General features: G+C 39.8%; 1 protein-coding gene across 1 annotated transcript; it reads right to left on the bottom strand.

Annotated features, from left to right (window-relative positions):
* Nucleotides 1-2425: 2425 nt before the first annotated feature.
* Nucleotides 2426-19641, bottom strand: dmgdh (dimethylglycine dehydrogenase). Its single transcript, XM_031733909.2, has 16 exons — nucleotides 19403-19641; nucleotides 18931-19099; nucleotides 17194-17292; nucleotides 16941-17105; nucleotides 15472-15676; nucleotides 10983-11231; nucleotides 10697-10895; nucleotides 10231-10400; nucleotides 9972-10125; nucleotides 7508-7673; nucleotides 7246-7376; nucleotides 6080-6297; nucleotides 4796-4953; nucleotides 3425-3484; nucleotides 3207-3341; nucleotides 2426-3109 (listed from the first exon to the last, which is right to left on the bottom strand). Exons 1-16 carry the CDS (start codon nucleotides 19522-19524, stop codon nucleotides 2897-2899), a joined length of 2613 nt encoding a protein of 870 aa, XP_031589769.1. The 5' UTR covers nucleotides 19525-19641; the 3' UTR covers nucleotides 2426-2896.
* Nucleotides 19642-19846: the final 205 nt, after the last annotated feature.

The following is a 19846-nucleotide window of genomic DNA, read 5'->3' as shown; positions in this document are numbered from 1 at the left end:
AGCAGCTGCATGTCACAGGCTTTTTGGCAAGTTTACTTTTGGACCAAACTGCCTAGCTGTAACCACACGTTTTTAGCCTTTATGCTAACTTAAGTCAACCTTCTCATTTTTGGAATCAAACAAAAGTTCCTCTTTCCTCTATTCATCAACAACTAATAAGAGCTAACTTACATTTTCATACCACAACAGTTAACATTAAGAGTTAAATTATTTTGGGTAAAATCACAAGATATTACATTACTACATATTGCATTACATTTGAAGATTATAAGCAATAAGTTGCTTTCTGTGTGACTTTATCAGCCTCTCATTTCATTATGAAGGGCTTTGATCCACTCTTGTTTACAATGTTCTGATTTAAATGTAGCAGGAAAGTAGATTCAGATGAAAGAGTTTCATGTTCAGCTTGTAACAGGCTTGTAATAATCAATATAACTGAGTAATGCACAGCCGTCTGGTTTTATGATGACACAGTGACATGAAATACCTGTGTGGATGAGCTTGTGAGTCTCCAGTGTGGTCCTCTCACTGAAAGTCTTTCCACACAACTCAAACATGAAGTCCTTTATACCTGCAAGCACGGTGACTCGAAAACAAGCACTGAGGGACAATGATGTGATTCTCTGTTAGGTGTGCTTGGTTTTTAGTGCTTTTTTTTGCAGTATACATCCTTCATGTCTGTGACACACAAATACTTTATCTTACTGCAATATAGACAAGTGAGAACAATCAAGACAATTAGGGTAAAGACAGTGTGGTGGGGCTAAACAGACAAAAAGAATTACAGCGACTGTGTTTGAACGTGTGCATGGAAAAATACAAACACACAAATTTGTGTAGTGAAAGATTTCTGACATTGCTTAAGAGCTGTGTGTCTCTCTGTTGGTGGTCTCATCGTATCCTCACTATGCTGTTTCTTCCCTCCGTGTTCTAATTAATTCCTGGTTCCTGGCTTACTTTGAGTTTTCCTATTTCTACTTTCGAGTTGTTTTGTATTTATAGTAGTCATTTCCAACAATAAAGCTGCCACTCAGTTACATTTACCGTGTGAGTCTTGCATCCTGCCTGCCACACGGCAAACCATGACAGAAATATTTAAATGACAGCCTTTTGCTGTCCACCACACACACACAAACACACACACACACACACACACACACACAGAGCAGATGTGTGTTGCTCAGCCTTTAATTTTGTTCTAAAATTCAACAGGTACAGGCTTAGGGTAGCACAGAGCCTGATGCATCAGCAGAAGCTTTGTGCGGTTTCTTGCACAGCGAAATTGGGTAGCTGGACCACAAAGGTGCAAAAAGTAAAGCAAATCCGTCCACCTGGACCTCACACAGCATCACGGCTCCGTGTGCAGGCTGGCGGAGGTGAGGATCCAAATGCAGGACTCGGAGACTGAATGCAACTCAAAAACCTCAGCTTTATTGCTGGCAGAAAACAAAACATGAACTGAACAATGAATACTGAGAACAGAAACGCACAGGTACAATCTGAGGGTACGACACTACACTGACACAAAGAAACACTGGGCTTAAATACACTGAGGAAGTCATCAAGAAATTAGAGACAGAAGGGGAATACAGCTGGGAGGAATGAGACCTAAGGAGACGGGGGAGTGAAACTAGAAAGACAGTTAGTGGATCAGGTTAATTAGTAACTCTAAATTTCCCACAGGTGTGAATGTGAGTGAGAATGGTTGTCTGTTCCTACGTGTTAGCCCTGCGACAGACTGGCGACCCCCCGAAAAAGGAAACGCAGAAGAGAATGGATGGACATTTATTTTGTATATATTAGTTGTTCCTGTCTGATAATTGTGACTTGTAAATAATTGTGTGTTTTCTAAGTGGTTTCTAAGAGCAAGTTTCTAAATATATTTCATATATTTTCTCTGTTCCACTTCACTGTAGAAATATATTAAATGTTGATTATTTGATTGTAGAACTACATACCCATTTTTTGTTTTGTTTTTCAATTCCTGCTGAATTTAAAATTTGTACTGCATTTGCATTGTGTTTATTAACTAGCAGTAAATCAACCATTATTTGGCATTGGTTTATATCAGGTATAGGACTATAATTATCTATTAGAAGCTACTTTTTGGTGCTCATCTGTCACAAGGGGTCACCACAACATGTTTGAGTTGGCAGTTTTTACACTGGATGTCTCTCCTGACTCAACCCAGAAGGTATCAGTGTCTTTTCCTCAGATCAAACCCGGGGTCTTTCACTTGTTGTTCAGATGCGTAAACCACTTTGCTATGGAGCTACTATTTAAAAATCGATTATTACTTATCATGATTTTATTTTACATGCTTCACTATGATGTACTTTTATTTTTATATACTTAAAAGTATGCAGTAATACAATGTTAGTATACACGGCTGACTGTGTAAACTACTAAATGGAAGAGGGAAGGAGTGGGAACACAGTGAGTGCTTTAATTATCAATGTATATCCATTTAATTATACTTACAGAAAACACATTTGGTTAAATCTTTGTACAGCTTTGCAAACACTGATCTTTTTTTAAGCACAAAAGTCAAGACTTATTTGGGCACCATTCAATCTGAAAATGAGTTCTTCTTCATAAGAGAGACAACAGCTGATGCGTAAACATTTGACAACCATTCATGAAATTACAAAAATGAAATTACTCTGTCAACAATGCAAGACACTGTGGTGCAGGAACACCCCAGTTTATAAGACTGTGCTGAGCTTTCGCACGCCTGTTTCAGACTTGTTCCTTGTAAGAAAACGGGATAAAGTTGTCCTGAACTGGCCACAGACGTGAACACAAGCAACTCAGGATGTGAACCACCCTGACTCTTGTTCACAGCAAGATTGTTCTTCATTCACTGGTGGGAAACTGATGAGAGGACGGCCTGTGTTTATGCTTTGCTCTGAGCTTTCTTCTGCAGCCGGGTCCGCGTGGGCTCAGTGTGGATTAAGGGCTCTTGGATGATGTTGGCAGGGTACTTCTTCCCAAGCAGTTCCACCTCCACCTTCTGGCCCAAAGTGCTTAATTCCAGAGGTAGATAAGCGAATGCCAGGCTCTGCTGGCTGCTGTAGCTGTAGGCTCCAGAGGTTGTGTTGCCAACCACCTGAAGAGAAGGTCAAGGGACATCAGCGTCGTGTGAATGATCATCAAATCTTTAAACTAAATTGGAAATTAAGTTTTGATCTTCTGTTGTCGCTAACCTTGCCATTGTACCAGACAGTCTCGTTGCCTTCGGGGTCGATATCATCTGTGTTCACAGCAATGTAGGACAGCTTCCTTTTCAGGCCCTTGGCTTTGATCTCCTGGAGAGCTGCTTTGCCGATGAAGTCAGCAGGCTGCAGGACCACAGACACAAACAGTTAAAGAGGAAATGCATGACTGAAACTGGAATATGAATGCATGCAGGAAACAACGTTACCTTGTTTAGTTTAATAAAATAATCCAGTCCTGCCTCCAGAGGGTTGGTGTCACAGTTCATCTGTAAAGATCAATAAAAAAAAAAAAAAGAAGTCATAAGCTGTACTTTATAAAGTAAAATTTTCACCAATATAATTGTGTCATTTGTTGTAAATTAAAAACAGTGAAATGCAACTTCACGGGTCTAATAAAAGGTGTTTGGAGTGTATACCATATACAGACTAGGTGAAAAAGATAAGAGAAGAAACATCATCTCTCTCAAAAATTCAACTCTGTAAGATTTAGATTCTTTTCCAAAGTCACACAAAGACATCTTTCTTTCATCTCCATTGCTTTGCAGATGTTCCTCTAATCCAGGGGTTTCAATCTTATGACCCAAGGCCCCAGTGAACAGTGAAATCCAGCCCTCATGATGGCTTTGCAAAGTGTGAAAACCCTAACCCTTCCAATACAATGCTATTCCTGATAGGTCCACTGGGTTTCACACTCTCCTAATGACAGTATCAAGGCCAAAGGCTGATATTCTAATATAAACACTACAAGTTAGACTGTGAAGCATATGCTGCTGTTTATTTGAGGCCTCTTTTGAAAATATCTTTATCAGAAAAGGAAGAAATTGACACAGTTTGGGGTTTGGCGAGAAAAAAATGGACCATAGTTCATAGTTTTTCACTGGGCTAAAAGGGAAGCTGTGTGTTTGGTGTTTTCATCGCTGATGGAATATAATATTAAAGTACCACTATGAGACAGATCGTGGAGAAAAACCACAAGATTTGTGTTTTTTGAATCAGCCTGGATGGTGATGCAGCACCCTCCTGACTTCAAAAAAAGACAGCTGTCGTCCAAAACATTATGAAAAGTCTAAAAAATGCATCCCTCCATTTGCAGCCTGTATTTTTCTCTTGAATTTTGTCACAACAAGTAGTTTGTTTGTGTTGCCGTTTTGTCCTTAAAAGTGGATGAATTCATGAGTGAGGTTTTGTGAACTGTAATTTTCATCCCAGCCAAAGATCTGAATCCCCGACAGTTTGACAGCCTTCATACTGAAGAAAGCATCACGCGTGGCCTGCCTTACCACACCGAAGCCTCTTTGATTCACAGCAGAATTACAGGATGCAGAATGGCTGCAAGGACTTGCTTTTTTGCGATGCATATTTTATACCAGTTGAATACTTTCAAGAAACGTATTCAAAATTGTTATAAAAAGTTGCAATATGACACTCAAAGTTTCCTGCTGAAGCTGATTTTGTGGAAGACGCAGCTATCAAGAGGTGACGTTTTCATTTCCTCTGTCTCCCTGTTACTGCGTAATATGCTGCTTCACATTTAAACAAGTACTTTTTTTTTCTTCTTCATGCATATATGTATGTACCTCAGCTCCCCAGCCTCTGAAGCCCTTCTCCAGTCGGAGCGAGGCCATGGCATAGGTGCCGAAATTGTCAATGCCCTCGTCTTTTCCTGCTTCCATCATGGCCAGGTACACAGCTGCCATGTCCTTCTGGTCAATGTACAGCTCCCAGCCAAGCTCACCTACACACAAACACACTTACACCTCAGAGCATGTCGATACTCAGCACTGAAAACTATGTCACTGAAAGGAAAAGACAAAAGAATGAGGGCAGTCATAAACTCTAAACTATAAGACTATGCACACTGTAAAAGATTCACAAAAATAAAAGAAAATATCCATAGACCGTGAACTGAGACCATGGAGTGTACATGTTTTATAAAAATAAAATGAAAATTAATGAAATAAAAATCTAGACACATGAAAATTAAAGTAGTTGAAATAGTTGAAGAAAGATTTTGGTTTGGTTTCTGCATAATTTTGAATGAGTAAATTCAAATTTTTATTTAACATCTCACATTTTTCTTAAATAAAACATCTCAGTAACTCATAATTCTACTTTTAACCCAATAACCATCATTTTGACTTATCATAATTTTACTACTACTACTAATAATAATAATTATTATTATTACAAAAAATAATAAGTCCTCGTATTGAGTTTGCATCTAAAATCTCTTAATGAATATTTCAGAATTTTGCATTAGCAAGTCATAATATTTAATTGATGTCTAAACTTTGTTCGTAATAAGTCATAGTTTGCATTTTATTTTAAAAATTAGGCTAAAGTTTGAGTTATTAAGTCAGAATTTTTGTTTTGGTATAGGTTTGTCTGAGTAATTCATAATATTGATTTTATATTTAATACTTGACATTGTTCTTTTTCCCCTGAAAGATAATAATGACTTATTATTTGACTTAGTATTTTATTAGAATCTTGCATTTTTGTCAAAGTAAGTGAAAAATGTTCACTCGGTATCTCATAATTCTAAGTATCTTGAAATCCATGTGGAGTTTTCTTTTCTTGGGATAAATGAGCCTCCGTATTTTTTTATATTCACTAAACTGATGTTTTTGAATTTCTTATCTTTTGTGTTTAGACACAAAAGATGAGATGTCAGGGGATCACCTAGAGTGCCTGTAGAAAATTTCACTCTTTTCACTATTTGAAATATTCGGTCTGGACCAGTATGGAGGAAGCACTGACCAACACTGCTGTTAGGCATGGCTAAAAATATATATTATTGTGCAAAGCTAGCTAGGGAGAGTTGCATTGCAAGACGCAATAAATGAACTGCCTTGCACTACCGGTGTAGGAGATCCTGATGGCACGGACAGGCTTGCCGGCAAGCTGGATGGACTTGCAGTGGAGAAACTTAAATCCAGCTTCACTCATATCCTCATTTGTCAGTTTCTGGAGAACTTTGCGAGAGTTTGGTCCGGCAATGCCCAGCACACCTATGTCTTCTGTCACATTTGTAATGTCAACGTCATATCCACCTTGTGCAACTTCAGTTTCTATCCACCTGTAGCAAGTGCAAATCCACAAAGCAAAGAGCCGTTAGTACATTTATAGACTAGACAAATTTTATGGGCTTTGCAAATATGTGAATTACCACTAGATGTCGCTACATGGCATAAAAAAAAAAAAACTTCATAGCCTTTTTTTAAACTGTGGTAGAGAGTTGATTACAGTGAAGGAATGAAAATAAATGGTTTATGATTCTGCCTCATGATTGGAGGAGCTCGAGGGGCGTTGTGTTAACAGCTGCCGATAGGTTTTAAGTTTCTGCAGTACAAAACTGACAGCAAGCTAGCACAGCTTGACATGGGCGCAGGACAGAGAGCAAAACAGTGTTTGCTTAACTGCTAACAGTAGGAGCACTGTGCAGGGACTGAGATATTGAAATGTAGTCCAAATCAATATGTGTGTGGAGTTTTAGATATGCGGCACTGATTCAGTTCTGCCACACTGCATAAAAATACTGCATGAAAACTTTTAGTATGATGCAATACTCCTGGGGGATTAATTTAAAGAGTTTCAGAGTTATTTTTATTTGATGAGCTAATTAGTTAACTCATTTTCAATATTAAATCCCATCTGGGCAACTCACTTCAGTAACTGAGATTCATGGGTATTGGTGTATTTCGACCCAAAGCGAACTGAAAGAAAAACACAAACTTGGAAAAAATCTAAAGTATCTACCTTAACATAGAGCTCTGTGTTTTTCTGTACTATGCAACAAAACACCTTATTTTTCTAAGTAAGACTGTAATAAGGAACCCAGCCTGGAAAATCTATTGAGCCCAGGTTCACTGAAGCTGCATGAAGACATAATGTTTTAAAATATTCTTTTTAATTTAATTTTTATTTTTTATTTAAAGAAACTATTCAGGACAATTATTGCTGCTAAATTATCTATGGCTGAATTTGAGTGAGATAGCACAAGTTTAAAGGGTTTGATGCATTTCACCTGAGGTCGTGCAGCTCCGAACCGGAACCTGTGACAAGCAGAAACTCTCCTAGTGCCAGCTGGGTGATGGTAACCTCAGCGTATACTTTCCCAGAGGGTGTCAGCATGTGGCTGATGTTGGTCATGCCCACCTGAAAACAGGTTATGGAGTTTGAGAAAGCTGTGTGGTCAGGACTGTTTGTGTATCAGTACTGCGCACTGGATATGTGACCAACACAATCATCACTTTTATGAGCTGAACAGTTTACATTAAGTCTTCTACCTTGGGCATGGTGTTGGCAAAGAGGCGATCCAGAAGCTTGTGTGAGTCCTTCCCCTTTACTATGAACTTGCCAAAAGGTGTCAGGTCTATTACTCCCACCTTCTCCATCACCAGCTTACACTCTCTTCCAACTGGTCCAAACCAGTTGGTGCGTTGGAAGCTGGGTCTGAGCACAACACAAAATCAGTTAACTCTGTATTTTATTGACCAGTGATTTCCTTATTTTATTACTTTTTCTATTTGAAAGTGTTATAAGTTCACTGTAAAAGGGCAGTGCACTGAGTGAATATTGTTCCAATGGGAATGAAATATTAACAAGACCAGAAGACAAAGAGAAAACACTGATAAAAGTTTTAAAGTTTTGCAGACATGCCAACACCTGTGCAGGCACTGCATTCTGTAACATCAAACAAAGCAACACTATCCATTGCTATTGCATAAAAAATGTTCAAAGCTTATTTTGGAGCAAATTCAACAATCTTTTTAAGCGGTTCTAGTTAGAATTGACACAAGCCAACACAGTGCTGTCCCCAAGACTGGATAAATGAGATGGTTCCATCAAGAAGGGCATCCAATGGTAAATCATTGGCAGATCAAACCATAGTGGATGGATTGAGGCCCAGTTTAACAACAATCACATGCAGTGCTGTTGGCCAACAGGGTGCCGGCGGAAACTGTGCTACTGTTGGCTGAAGATAAAAGAGAAGGAAAGCGGGAAGGCATGTTTGGAGGCAGCGAAAGAGAAGGAAATGCAGGAGTGTGGCAGAGAGAGTAAGTACTTTAAATGGAGGGACTATGACTGGTAAAGAGAGAGCTGGCTGATATGATGGAGAAAATGAAGACTGGGGACTATGGGGAAGGGAAGCAAGGCCAGAAGCATTGGAGGTGGATTCAAACCTTTCTAACATGGATGGGAAGAGAAATGAAGTAGGGATAATTTTGAAGTTAGATTATGTGTTTAGGGTTGTAAAGGTGAAGAGAGTGCAAGACAGGATCATGAGTTTGAAACTAGAAATCAAAGGGGTAATGTTGAATGTGTTTATCCCCCAAAGGTTGGATAGTTGGAAGAGAAACAGGAATTCTGGAGTAAGTTGGATTTAGTGATAGAGTGTTCCCATGGAGGAGAGACTGACAAGAGATTCACTGGACATGTAGGTGCCAGGAACAGAGAGCATGAGGTGCTGGGTAGGCGTCAGGAAAGAAATGTGGAAGGGTAGTGGTTGAATATGGATGGTGGTGGATTTTGCAAAAAGGATGGAAATAGCTGCGGTGTGTATGTTTCAAGAAGAGGGAAGAACATAGGGTGACATATAAGAGTGGAGCACGGGGGCACACAGGTGGACACAGGTGGAGTTGAAGATGCTCAGATTTTCATTGGGAGTGACCAGGATCGACAGCATTAGAAATGAATATATCAACAGGAAAGCTCAGGTTAAGCAATTTGGAGACAAAGAAAGAAAGGAAAGGCTGAGATGGTCTTGACATGTGACATCTTTGACCTCCCTACTACACTCCACTGGATAAGTGTTAAAGAAAATAAATGGGTGGAAGTATGGATGAAATCAGAGAAGTTGTCCAAAATGTTGTCCAAAACAGAACCCGACCCCCTATAACTGATGATAACCTCATGCTGACACTAGAGAACAGAGCCTGAGCAAAACAAACTCATACCAGTACCAATATTTGGTCTTTTAAAGACTGAGTATTCCAATATACAGGCTGATATTTTTTCCATAACATTTCTCATGTGTAGTTATCCATTTACTCATTTACACTCAATTCAGATAAAGAGATAATGTTTTAAAAGACTCCCATGTTATAGCTGATCCGACTGCTCGGATCAACTGGCTGATCGGTCAGGCTCTACATGAGATATCATGAGATTACCCAGAGTGCCTATAAAAAATGTCTGTCCAACTATTTGAGATATTCAGTCTGGACCCGAATGGAGGAAGTACTGACCAACACTGCTGTTAGCATGGCTAAAAATAAATATTTTATTGTGCAAAACTAGCTAGCGGAAAGTTGCATTGCAAGACACAGTAATTGTTTTGCAAGATTATAACCACAGCTTTTAGCTTCCATACAAACTAAAATAACTATGTCCCAGAAAGAACCAAATATGCAACTGCCAAGAAGGCCAACTGGATATGTTTGAGGTTTGGACAACCCAAAGGCTCATCAACATGTGGGTTTGTAAAAGAGACTTGTTCATCTGCTCCATGTGTTCTTGAACAGTAGCAGCTGTTCAATTTCAGTGGGGAATTTAAATGGTCCTCTTGTGCTAATATCATCAGAAAGCCTGTTAGATGATCTCAGGCGAACTTGTACCTGTACTAACTGAAAGAGCTTGAAGGGTGGTGGATGTGGTGCTGTAATGCACAGTGGATTCAAGTGGAAAAAATTAGCATTCAGATTTTCCATAAAAAAAAGACACTGTTAGAAATTTACAGAGAAACCTTACTTGTATCCAATGTCGTCTCCAGGTTTGTAGAACCAGTGAGGTTGCTCCCAGCCAGCATGAAAGCCCATAGATCCTTTGTCTTTCAGCAGCTCATAAACACCACTAGTTCGGCAGGTTGGTCGGCCAGCAAAACGCTCCTCCTTGGGGTAACCAACTGCAGTGACCAACAGCATGAGGAGGACACAGCAGGCTTTTAGTAACAATATAATAGAAGGCTCTGTTCCACAAATGCTGTGCCGCTGACCCATGTTCTTCTTACCCACATTGTTGAAGCCATAGGATTCTCGAGCTTTGGCACACATGAAGGGTACATCAGTCCACTTGCCATAGCGGTTGGGGTCGCATTCGATCAGGTCGTATGGAGGTTCTCCGTTCATGATCCATTCACTCAGGAACTTGCCAATGCCACCAGCATGAATAATACCATACCTGAACAAATATTAAATCCGAGCTTTAAGTATTATGGATTGGCTTTGATGGATTTTAAGAAAAAAAATAAAGCTTTTCAAAGAAAATCAAAGTCTTCTAGAGGTTTAAGTCACACTGCATCTAAAAATATGTGCATCACATTTGTAAGTTACATATAGTTGGGATGCAACTCCAACTGCATGTTGTAATGCTAGCCAAATCAATGACTCATACTAGATCAGCTATTTTTTCTGTCTTTCACCTCTTAGCAGTATTTTAGCCAGAAACGGTTCAGCAACACCTGACTAAACACACACCCAAAGCCAATCGCTGTCCAGTAGTTGCGAACTCCACAGTGTGGTCCAACCATAGGCAGGAGGTCAGGAGTGTATGTGATTGGTCCAGAAACAATGTTAATGATGTCAGCTTTCTTTAGTACAGGGACCATCTCCATGGCCTTTTCAACATGCTCCATTATCCTGTCCAAGTCAGACTCAAACAGCTCCTTACCAAAACCTGTGGGCAGATAGAAACAGTCAGGCACAGGAAGATGAAAACTTTGTAGAAATATTTGGATTCAAAAATCTCATGTGGCAGACAGACCTGGTGGTACTCCATCTCTCACCCAGGAGTCCTGTAAAACCATCTTTTCCATCTTCTCATAGGGGCCAAACAGCAGGCCATCTCTTTCCTGACGCAGGTAATAAGACGCCTCCAGGTCCCTGATGACCGCCAGCTCCTTCTTCAGAGCCTTCACCTCCGGTATTGTTGCTGTCACAACGTACTGGTGATGCACTGGAATAGTAGGGTGTTCAAACCCAATCATCTTGCCAACCTCCCGGGCCCAGAAACCTGAAAACAAATTAGATGCAGTCAATTCAGCTGAAGAGGTGAAGTCAGCCAACAGATAGAGTTGGCTCGCTCTCGATCTCTAAATGCACCTTTGACAAATATTTGTTTAGAACTGTCTTCTTAACACAACCATCTTTAGGGTTTACAGACAATAATCCAGAAAAGAAAGAATATCTAGTGAGCAACAGTTCTTTGGGTGAAAATCCCATGTTCATGCCAAAGATTAAAGAAAAATGGCCCGAGTGCTTCGAGCTGATAAGAAGGTAACAGCAAGTCAAATAATGATTTGTTACAACCAAGATATGCAGAAGAGCAGCTCTGAATGCTCATTATGTCTAAACCTGAAGCACATGAGCTACAGCAGCAGGAGGAGTCTGGCTGCCACAACAATAGAAGTGCTGCAACATTTGGAGGGTAAGATCTGAATTTTGCATAAACAACATGAAAACAAGGATGTATCCTGCTTTATATCAACCAATGGTTGATGCTAGTGGTGGTGTAATGGTTCCTGGAATATTTCCTTGGCACACATTTGGCACTTTGGTACCAAATAAGCATTTTTTTAATGGCACAGTCTACCTGAGTATTGCTGCTGATCACATCTATCCCATCATGATCACATTTGTACCCATCTTCTGATGGCTGCTTTCAGCAGGATAACACACAAGGTCACAAGGCTGAAAGTCCATCTCTAACTGGTTTCTTGAACATGACAATGATTTCATTGTACGCCACAGTCACCAGATCTCAATCTAATAGAACAATGGGATGTGGTAGAATGGGAAATTCGTATAAAGGATGTGCAGCTGACAAATCTACACCAACTATGTGATGCTACAATGTGAGCACTGACCTCTGAGGTCAATTTTTGAAAATATGCCACCAAGGTAAAAGGAGGCAAGGTGTGCTAGTACTGATGCAAGCTGGATTTCTAATAGAATTTCAGAAGTGAAAACACTGACTGCTCCTTCAATAGAAACCACGAGGAACTAGTTTAAGAGCCCTATCGCTAATCTAATGTATGAGCATTACAAGCAAAAAAAAAGAATAAAATCTGAGGATCTCAAACAGAAATACAAGTCACACTATAAAAATCACATGAGAGAAGACACCAGACTTGAATCAGAAGTTACCCTCAGGGTTCACAGCTCTACATTATTCAATGTATACTTTAAGAGTAAAGAAGCCAAACAAAAAAAATTCTGCTAAATTGTTTCTCTGAGAATTATAATAGTCAGACCAATTTACTGTAAAATCAGAGGCTGAAACAGCTGTTTGCCACATGCTCAGAATACGTCTAGTTCAGCGGGTACTCCTAGTCAACTGTGGTATGCATAAAACAACTTTGAAGAAACCCAGTTTATTCAAGTTAGCCAGAAGTAATACTTCAACGATTCAAAACAAAAAATGCTTTACCCAGTTTATATGTTACAATGTGAGGCACTGAATGGTCAGAAGAGATATCCAGAAGTGATGGATTATAGTTTATATAATTAGCTAAATATAAAGGATAACATAATGCAAAACTGCCAAATCACACTTACTGCTTTCACAGGAATTCAGAGGGCAAGTAGCAGCCAGGTGCTGCTAAAAATGCACTTAATTTATAGATCATTAGAAAGTGTGAACAATGTATATAGTTTTGGCATTTTGCTGGTCTGGAAGATTCAGGGTTGTGTCAACACAAAGCCACAGTTGTTGCAACGTCAGATTGTACAATTTGGGGTGGCTGTGGCTCGGGAAGTAGAGCAGGTCCCTTATTAATTAGATGGTTGGTGGTTTGATGTCTCTCTGTTCCACTCTGCATGCAAAATATACTGGTCAAGATACTAAGGCGCTCTCCAGTGCATCCATTGCAGTATGAGTGTGTGTGAATGCTAGATAGAAAGTACTTACATAGGAAAAGCATTGAAAAAGTGCTTGTGTGAATGAGTGAATAAGCCAAGTTAAACAGAAGTGCTCTGAGTGTAGATATAAGAACCAGCCCATTTACAATGTTCGCATAGACTGCAAAAGAAACCCCCCCTGCAAAAGCTACATCTCAGACTGTACAGGGCTTGGTTAGCATGCTAAATTTGAAAATTAATGACAGTACAGTACAAAAAAAACAAAAAACAAAAAAAAAAACACTGAGCAGGTATCACTTGTTTGGAAGGGTTGCCAGAAGAAAGCCTCTTCTCTTCTCATCTGAGCAAACCACAAGACCTCTGCAACAATGTCCTTTGGACAGACAAAGTGTATGCACAGCATAAACATCTCATAACAACTGTCAACACGGTGGATTGGTGATGATGATTTAGGCTTGTTTTGCAACCAAAGGACATGGGCACCTTGCAGTCCCTGAGTCGACCATGAATTCTTCTGCATGTTGCAGTTTCTACAGTCAAACATGAGGCAATCTGTCCAACAGCTAGTGCTTGGCTGAAATTTATGTCATACAACAAGACAGTGATCCCAAGCACATAAGAAAATCTGCAACAGAATGACTGAAAAAGAAAATAATCAAGTTGCTGCAATGGCCCAATCAAAGTCAAAACTCTAGCCTGACTGAAATGCTGTGGGCGGGACCTTAAGTGAGTGGTGCAAAAACAAATGCTTAAACCTCAATGAACTAAAGCAAGGTTTTAACTTTGCTAGTTTGGCCATACACTTACACTATTTCGTCATGCAATCTGCTATAATAAGGATGGACAAGGAAATGAAATGGTGAGCTACAAGTTTCTGATTTAAAGCTAATAAATAGTTTTTAAGACTAACGATTAAGTAAGAGCTAAAAATGATAACTAGTGAAGTATTAGAAACAGTTTTTATTAATAACTGATCAAAGGTTATGCAATGGGGAAGCAGATGAATAAATGCAAAAATCTTTGAAACATCACATGAAATTCCAAGTAGAACCAAACCAGCCTGTACACACATATTTTACATGATGAACAGACTCTAGCACTTCAGACAGAAACAGTTAAAAAACACTGAAGATAATCAAACGATTGCCTCGTACATTAGGTTCACATGGCAATTACGAGCTTTGGCTTCAACTGAGCCCCTCTTTGGTAAGGAGGATGCTTCGATAGGAAGAGGACTTACAGGCTGTACTGCAGACCACACTTTCAACTGTGAGATGTTTTCAACAAACAGATGTTTACTGTAGAAGCACAGAGTTTGAGAATGTAAAGGTGTTTTTTGCCACGCTATGTGAGACTGCCCATGAAGCAGAAGTAACTCAAGAACCACAAAAAACTATATTAATCGAATGAATTTAAAGTTGTTAAAGCTAAACCACAAACCCAAGGTCCCTGCATGCAACAAGGAGCAGCAGCGCAGCTGTGAAAGGCTTAGAACTGCATGTCAGGAGCAGGAGGAGGATTACATGTGCTGCTGCTTCAAGATTGGATGAAATCTGACCTGTTGCCCTAAGTCGATTGGCTGTTACAGTGATAGCGAAATGCCAGCAAGGTCTCAACATAACTGGATTCAACCAGAGTAAAGAAAATATGAAAGGAAGAAAATGTGAATGAAGCAGTAAAACATTTGCTCTGCTGCTAAGTATTTGCTATTTTCAGCTTCTTTACGCCTTTGTGTGTGCTCCAAAACACATGCACAGACATAGTTTTGTTTCTATGGACAGTTTGTTCATTTTAAACCATGCATATCTTTGAAACTCGGAGGTGGTTTTTTGACTATAGTCGCTGTTTCATTTGCCATTTGTTTCTAAGTTTTTGCATTACATTAAAAAAGGGTGACTAATGAAATGCATGACTCCACAGGGGAGCACAGACAGGAGAAAGAGAGTGAAGCACATTCTTGAACTTCTGCCAGAAAAACAGGCAACAGCAGCAAGGAGTCGCGGCCAACAAAATCCCCCAAGAACTGGTATGACCCGGTTCAGACCAAAAACTCTGTTTTCTAAACTTTTCAGCCAGTGTTCTGGGTGGGCAAAGGTCACCTACCAGAGTATCTATTGATAGATAAGATGTTTTACTGTGCTCTGAAATCCAAGATCTATCCTTTTCCCACAAAAAAGAAACAAATGAAACAAAAACTATTCAAGTTTCTATATTTGAAGAAACTTGGAAAAATCTGGACTTGAACGTAGTCACATGTGCGTTTTGGACTGCACTTATTCCCTTGTACTTTTCCTTACATCATCTGCATGGATATAGTGTTGTCATCTAAACTATCAGGATCACCGCTCCTATTATCTTTTGAATAAATGCGTATAGAGATTATGAATATTCACCTGCTGTGTTGACAATGCAGTTTGCCCGAATTGTTCCATGAGAGGTCTGCACGTCCCACTTGCCATCAGACGTTGGCTTGAGGCTCGTCACGGGGGCATTATTATAAATTTGGGCACCATACATACGAGCTCCAGCAGCCAGAGCCATAGTCAGAGAGTAAGGGTCGATGTGGCCGTCTCCTGGGGTGTAAAGACCTGCCAACACCTAAGATTAAACAGAAACCTTCACACAACAAATTCAAAATGGTGATCCAATAATAATAAACTTAATACTGAGCTGATCAAGCAGCTCCATGAAGATGTATTGGTAACAGTGAAATACGCTTAGATACTTAAAGCTTTCAATAACTACACATAATATCAACGATTCTAAGCACATAAGCAGACGGGGGGTCAACAACATTTCAACAAATGTCTCATTCTTTGGGTCTTTTAACTTAAGAGATTTGTGGGTTTTACCTTTCTAAGCTGATGTCATACCAAATAACCTAATATTAGATCAACTAATTATTCCCTTATCATAACTGTGTTTGATAAATTTGAGGAGCGCTGGATCAGGTCAACTTTAAAGCCCAACTTTACGACACTCGTCAAGATGTTTTGCTTTGGCTCTAATGCTAAACTGTGAACTTTGGACAGAGCCAAGAGCACAAAACCAGGAACATATAATGACATGTTTCAGCAACAAAATAATAATAAAATTATTTCTAAATTCATTTTGAAATTTAATAGCTCATCCATATTTCAGCAAAATTTCTACTCATGTTTAAAACTTATATAAAGTAATAATTTTTTACATATTTCTCGATTTTGATTACCCCCAACCGGTCATGACAGATGGCTGGCCTTCCCCGAGCCAGAGGTTTCTTTCTGTTAAAAGGGAGTTTTTCCTTCCCACTGTCACCAAGTGTTTGCTCATCTTACTGTTGGGGTTTTCTCTCTATTTTTGTAGGGTCTACAGACCTAATTTAATAATTAAAAATAGATATACAGAAATAGATCAGCGATACATAAATACTGACATGATTGTCTGAAATGTCTGAACTAGATGGAATTAGTTTGTTTACAAAACCATGCTACAAATAAAAGATGCAGAGAGTCATTTAGAAATGCCACATAGTTTGTGTCATGGTCTCCGTGCCTGCCCGGCCGGCCCCACAAGGCTACATTTGCTGTTTCGGTTCTCTCTCTCTCTCTCTCTCTCTCTCTCTCTCTCTCTCTCTCTCTCTCTGCCTGGGCGGAGCTCACTGTGGGCTCCCGCCCTTGGCCCACACACCTGACAACAATCACCTGAATACCAAAAACACATCTGTCAAGATTCAGATAAACACTGTACCTCTTCACAGTTTCTAATGTCTGTTTCAAGACAATAAAAAAGATTGAGCAGGAACAAGTTTGACAACAATCGAATTAATGACTTCTTGCTATCAGAAGTCATTAATGTGACTAATCCACAAGGGCATACAGACCTTATCCATATTAAGCAGAGGGAAGAGTTCTTGGATTTTTTCTGGTCCGATGAGGTACTGTTCTGTCACATGCCAGTGTGTGCGAGTCATCTGGTACTTCATTTCATCCACTCGAATTGGTGTTGAAGCAATACGAATGCTGCCAGGCTGGTGCAAGCCCACTGCCTGCAGAGAAAGTCAATATAAAAGGTATACAAATATACACATACAGTTATGCTTGTAAAAGCTACGAAAGCTAAGCAAAGTACCTCACCTGTCCAGTTTCAGCCTCCAGGGTCTCATATAATTTTATGCTGTCATAGTGGATTTTCTTGAGGTTGATGCCTGGATGGTAATATGTTGTCAAGCCAGCCTGAAATACGAACACACCATTAAAATGATTGGAAAATACACCCACCAAGATACGGCTTTTACATATTCCAACTTAAAGCTGCAAAAACTGCTTTTTGGCCACTTGGGGGCAGCAAAAAATCAATGAGCCAAAACACTAAAATACTCCTTAAAGCAATATACATCATCTGAACCCCTAATACCGCTCTTCATTATACCACAACTAAGCATTAAAAAAGAAGTCCTGAAGGTTGCTGATGCTAACAGACTCAATAAACTGATCCGCAAGGCCAGCAATGTTGTGGGGATGGAGCTGGACTCTCTTAGGGTGGTGATGGAGAGGCAAATGTTATCCAGGATAAAGACAATGTTGGATAATTCCTCCAACCCAATCCATGACATGTTGGCTAGCCACAGGAGCACGTTCAGTGAGAGACTGAGATTACCAAAAAGCAGCACTGAACGACACAGGAAATCATTCCTGCCTGTGGCCACCTCCCTGTACAACTGATCCACCTAACACACAGTATAGTGCTATAGCTACACACTTTTTGCACATGCTCTTCTTTCTTATTCAGAAATGTATTAGTAAGTGACTTATATATATATATATATGTATATATTGTGCTATTTCTTACTTCTTGTATTGTCTGTTTTTGTTACTGTTTGTACTGGAGCACTGTAACCAACATAATTTCCCCTAGGGATCAATAAAGTATTCTGATTCTGATTCGAATTACATATATTGGTTGGCAATTATAAGTCAGTATTTGTAAACCGTTTCCTCCAGCAGCTACCCTACTTCCTCACCCAGTGTCCATTGGGATAGGCTCTAGCCCCCCACCCCCCTCTCCCATCCCATCCCATCCAATGAGGCGAGTAAGTGAAGAGCAAGTTTCCCCTCTGACATGTGAAATGTCTATTAATAGTATAGGGGTGTTGCGTTTTTGTAAATGAATAACATGGAGTGTAAGGAGCAAGAGGATCAGGACCTCAAGTACCTTGAAAACTTAACAGTTGCTCTCAGTGGAAAGGGAGTAACAACTGGATGACAGCCAGTACTGGCTCTAAACACTTTCACTGTCAAGGAAGAGCCAAACTTTAATTTTCTAGCAGTATTAAAGGCTTAGTGCCCTCAAATTGTTCTGGAGACATTTTATGCTTATCATTACACCACATCACATCACTGACCCAAGACCCAAAATTGAGTCATTTTATTAAATTTTTCTTAAGTATTAAGCTAAGAAAGATCATTCAGAGAATATAAAACTAAAGGCAATTTGAAAAAAAAAAAAGTTTCTCATTTTCCAAGCGCAAATACCAAATATACCCTCTTTCCAGTCTCTTATTTTTGACCATTTGCTAGTTTCTCTGTCTTATGCAAAACTCCAACTGTCAGATTACAATTCAACTCAAGGAAATGAAGCAAATGTAAAGATTTCTTTATATAACTGATGTAAAATTCAAGTTTAATGGGAGCAGTGGTTTATTGACTTTGGGCTTTGGTCCTTTCATTGTTAATGAAGTTAATAATGGTCGCAAAGCAACATGGAAATAAAAGGTGCTGCAAGGATACTGTGTGACCCTGGCCTTTCTCTGGTTTCACATTCATGACCCTGTAGATCCCTGTAGGGTCTTTGGCCCAGTTTTGTAGACTTACAGCATGCCAGGTAGATCCAGCTGTCAGCTCAGTCTTCTCAAGCAGCACCACATCCTTCATCCCAGCTTTGGCCAGGTGATAGGCCAAGCTGACGCCCACACACCCTCCACCAATGATGACAGTTTCTGCAGTGTCCTTCCACCGCTTTCCCAAAACTGAAGATGCATCACTGCCAGGACAGGAAGCAATTTAACTGCAGGTAAACAAACTACAGCGCCATGCAACATGCACAGATTACAAATGTAGCTTTATAATGATGTACTGAGGTCAGCAAGTTGAGACTTTAAGGTCAGATAAGACTTAACTGTGTTAAGTGCAAGTTTTGTGTGAAGCTTGCATATCACGTTAAGTTTTGCTGCACAAATCGATCACTTTCATGGCACTTTTAAAGCCTCATTTGTGGTCGTTACCCTGACCATAACTGGCTGCATGAGAAGAATCCTTAAAAATGATTCAAACTAAACTGTCTCACCTCTCCTCTGCTTGTTTTCTTGAGGTGCAGCTGATGGTTCTCAGAGGCTGCCCAGCGACGCCTCGACACGAGGCTAAATCTCTGCGCAACTGAACTCTGATGAGGTTTAGTATCCGAGCCATGACTGAGTAATAGTACTGATGTTTAAAAAACTACCAATGCCCCAAAGCATGACCAGCCCCCCTCTCTCGGAGTCCCTGTACTGTCGTGTACAAATATCCCACTTTTGCACTGACAGCCGCTTTGGCACGCCCACAGTTCGCGAACCAAGTCAGGACGAAGGTTTAACGCAGTTAACGCTTTGTGTGCTGAGACTTCAAATGTAGGTCAGCTAGGCTGATATAAAAAAAAAAAAAAAAAAAAAAAAGGAAGAAAGAAGAAGAAAAAAACTTTGTTGAGGGTTAAACTAATGTGCTGTCAGAGCAAACCCTCATTAACATTCTG

Source organism: Oreochromis aureus, linkage group 7 (assembly GCF_013358895.1).
Source record: "Oreochromis aureus strain Israel breed Guangdong linkage group 7, ZZ_aureus, whole genome shotgun sequence".
Classification (NCBI taxonomy): Eukaryota; Metazoa; Chordata; class Actinopteri; order Cichliformes; family Cichlidae; genus Oreochromis; species Oreochromis aureus.
Note: the sequence above shows the minus strand (reverse complement) of the source record. Positions and strands in the feature narration are given on the sequence as shown.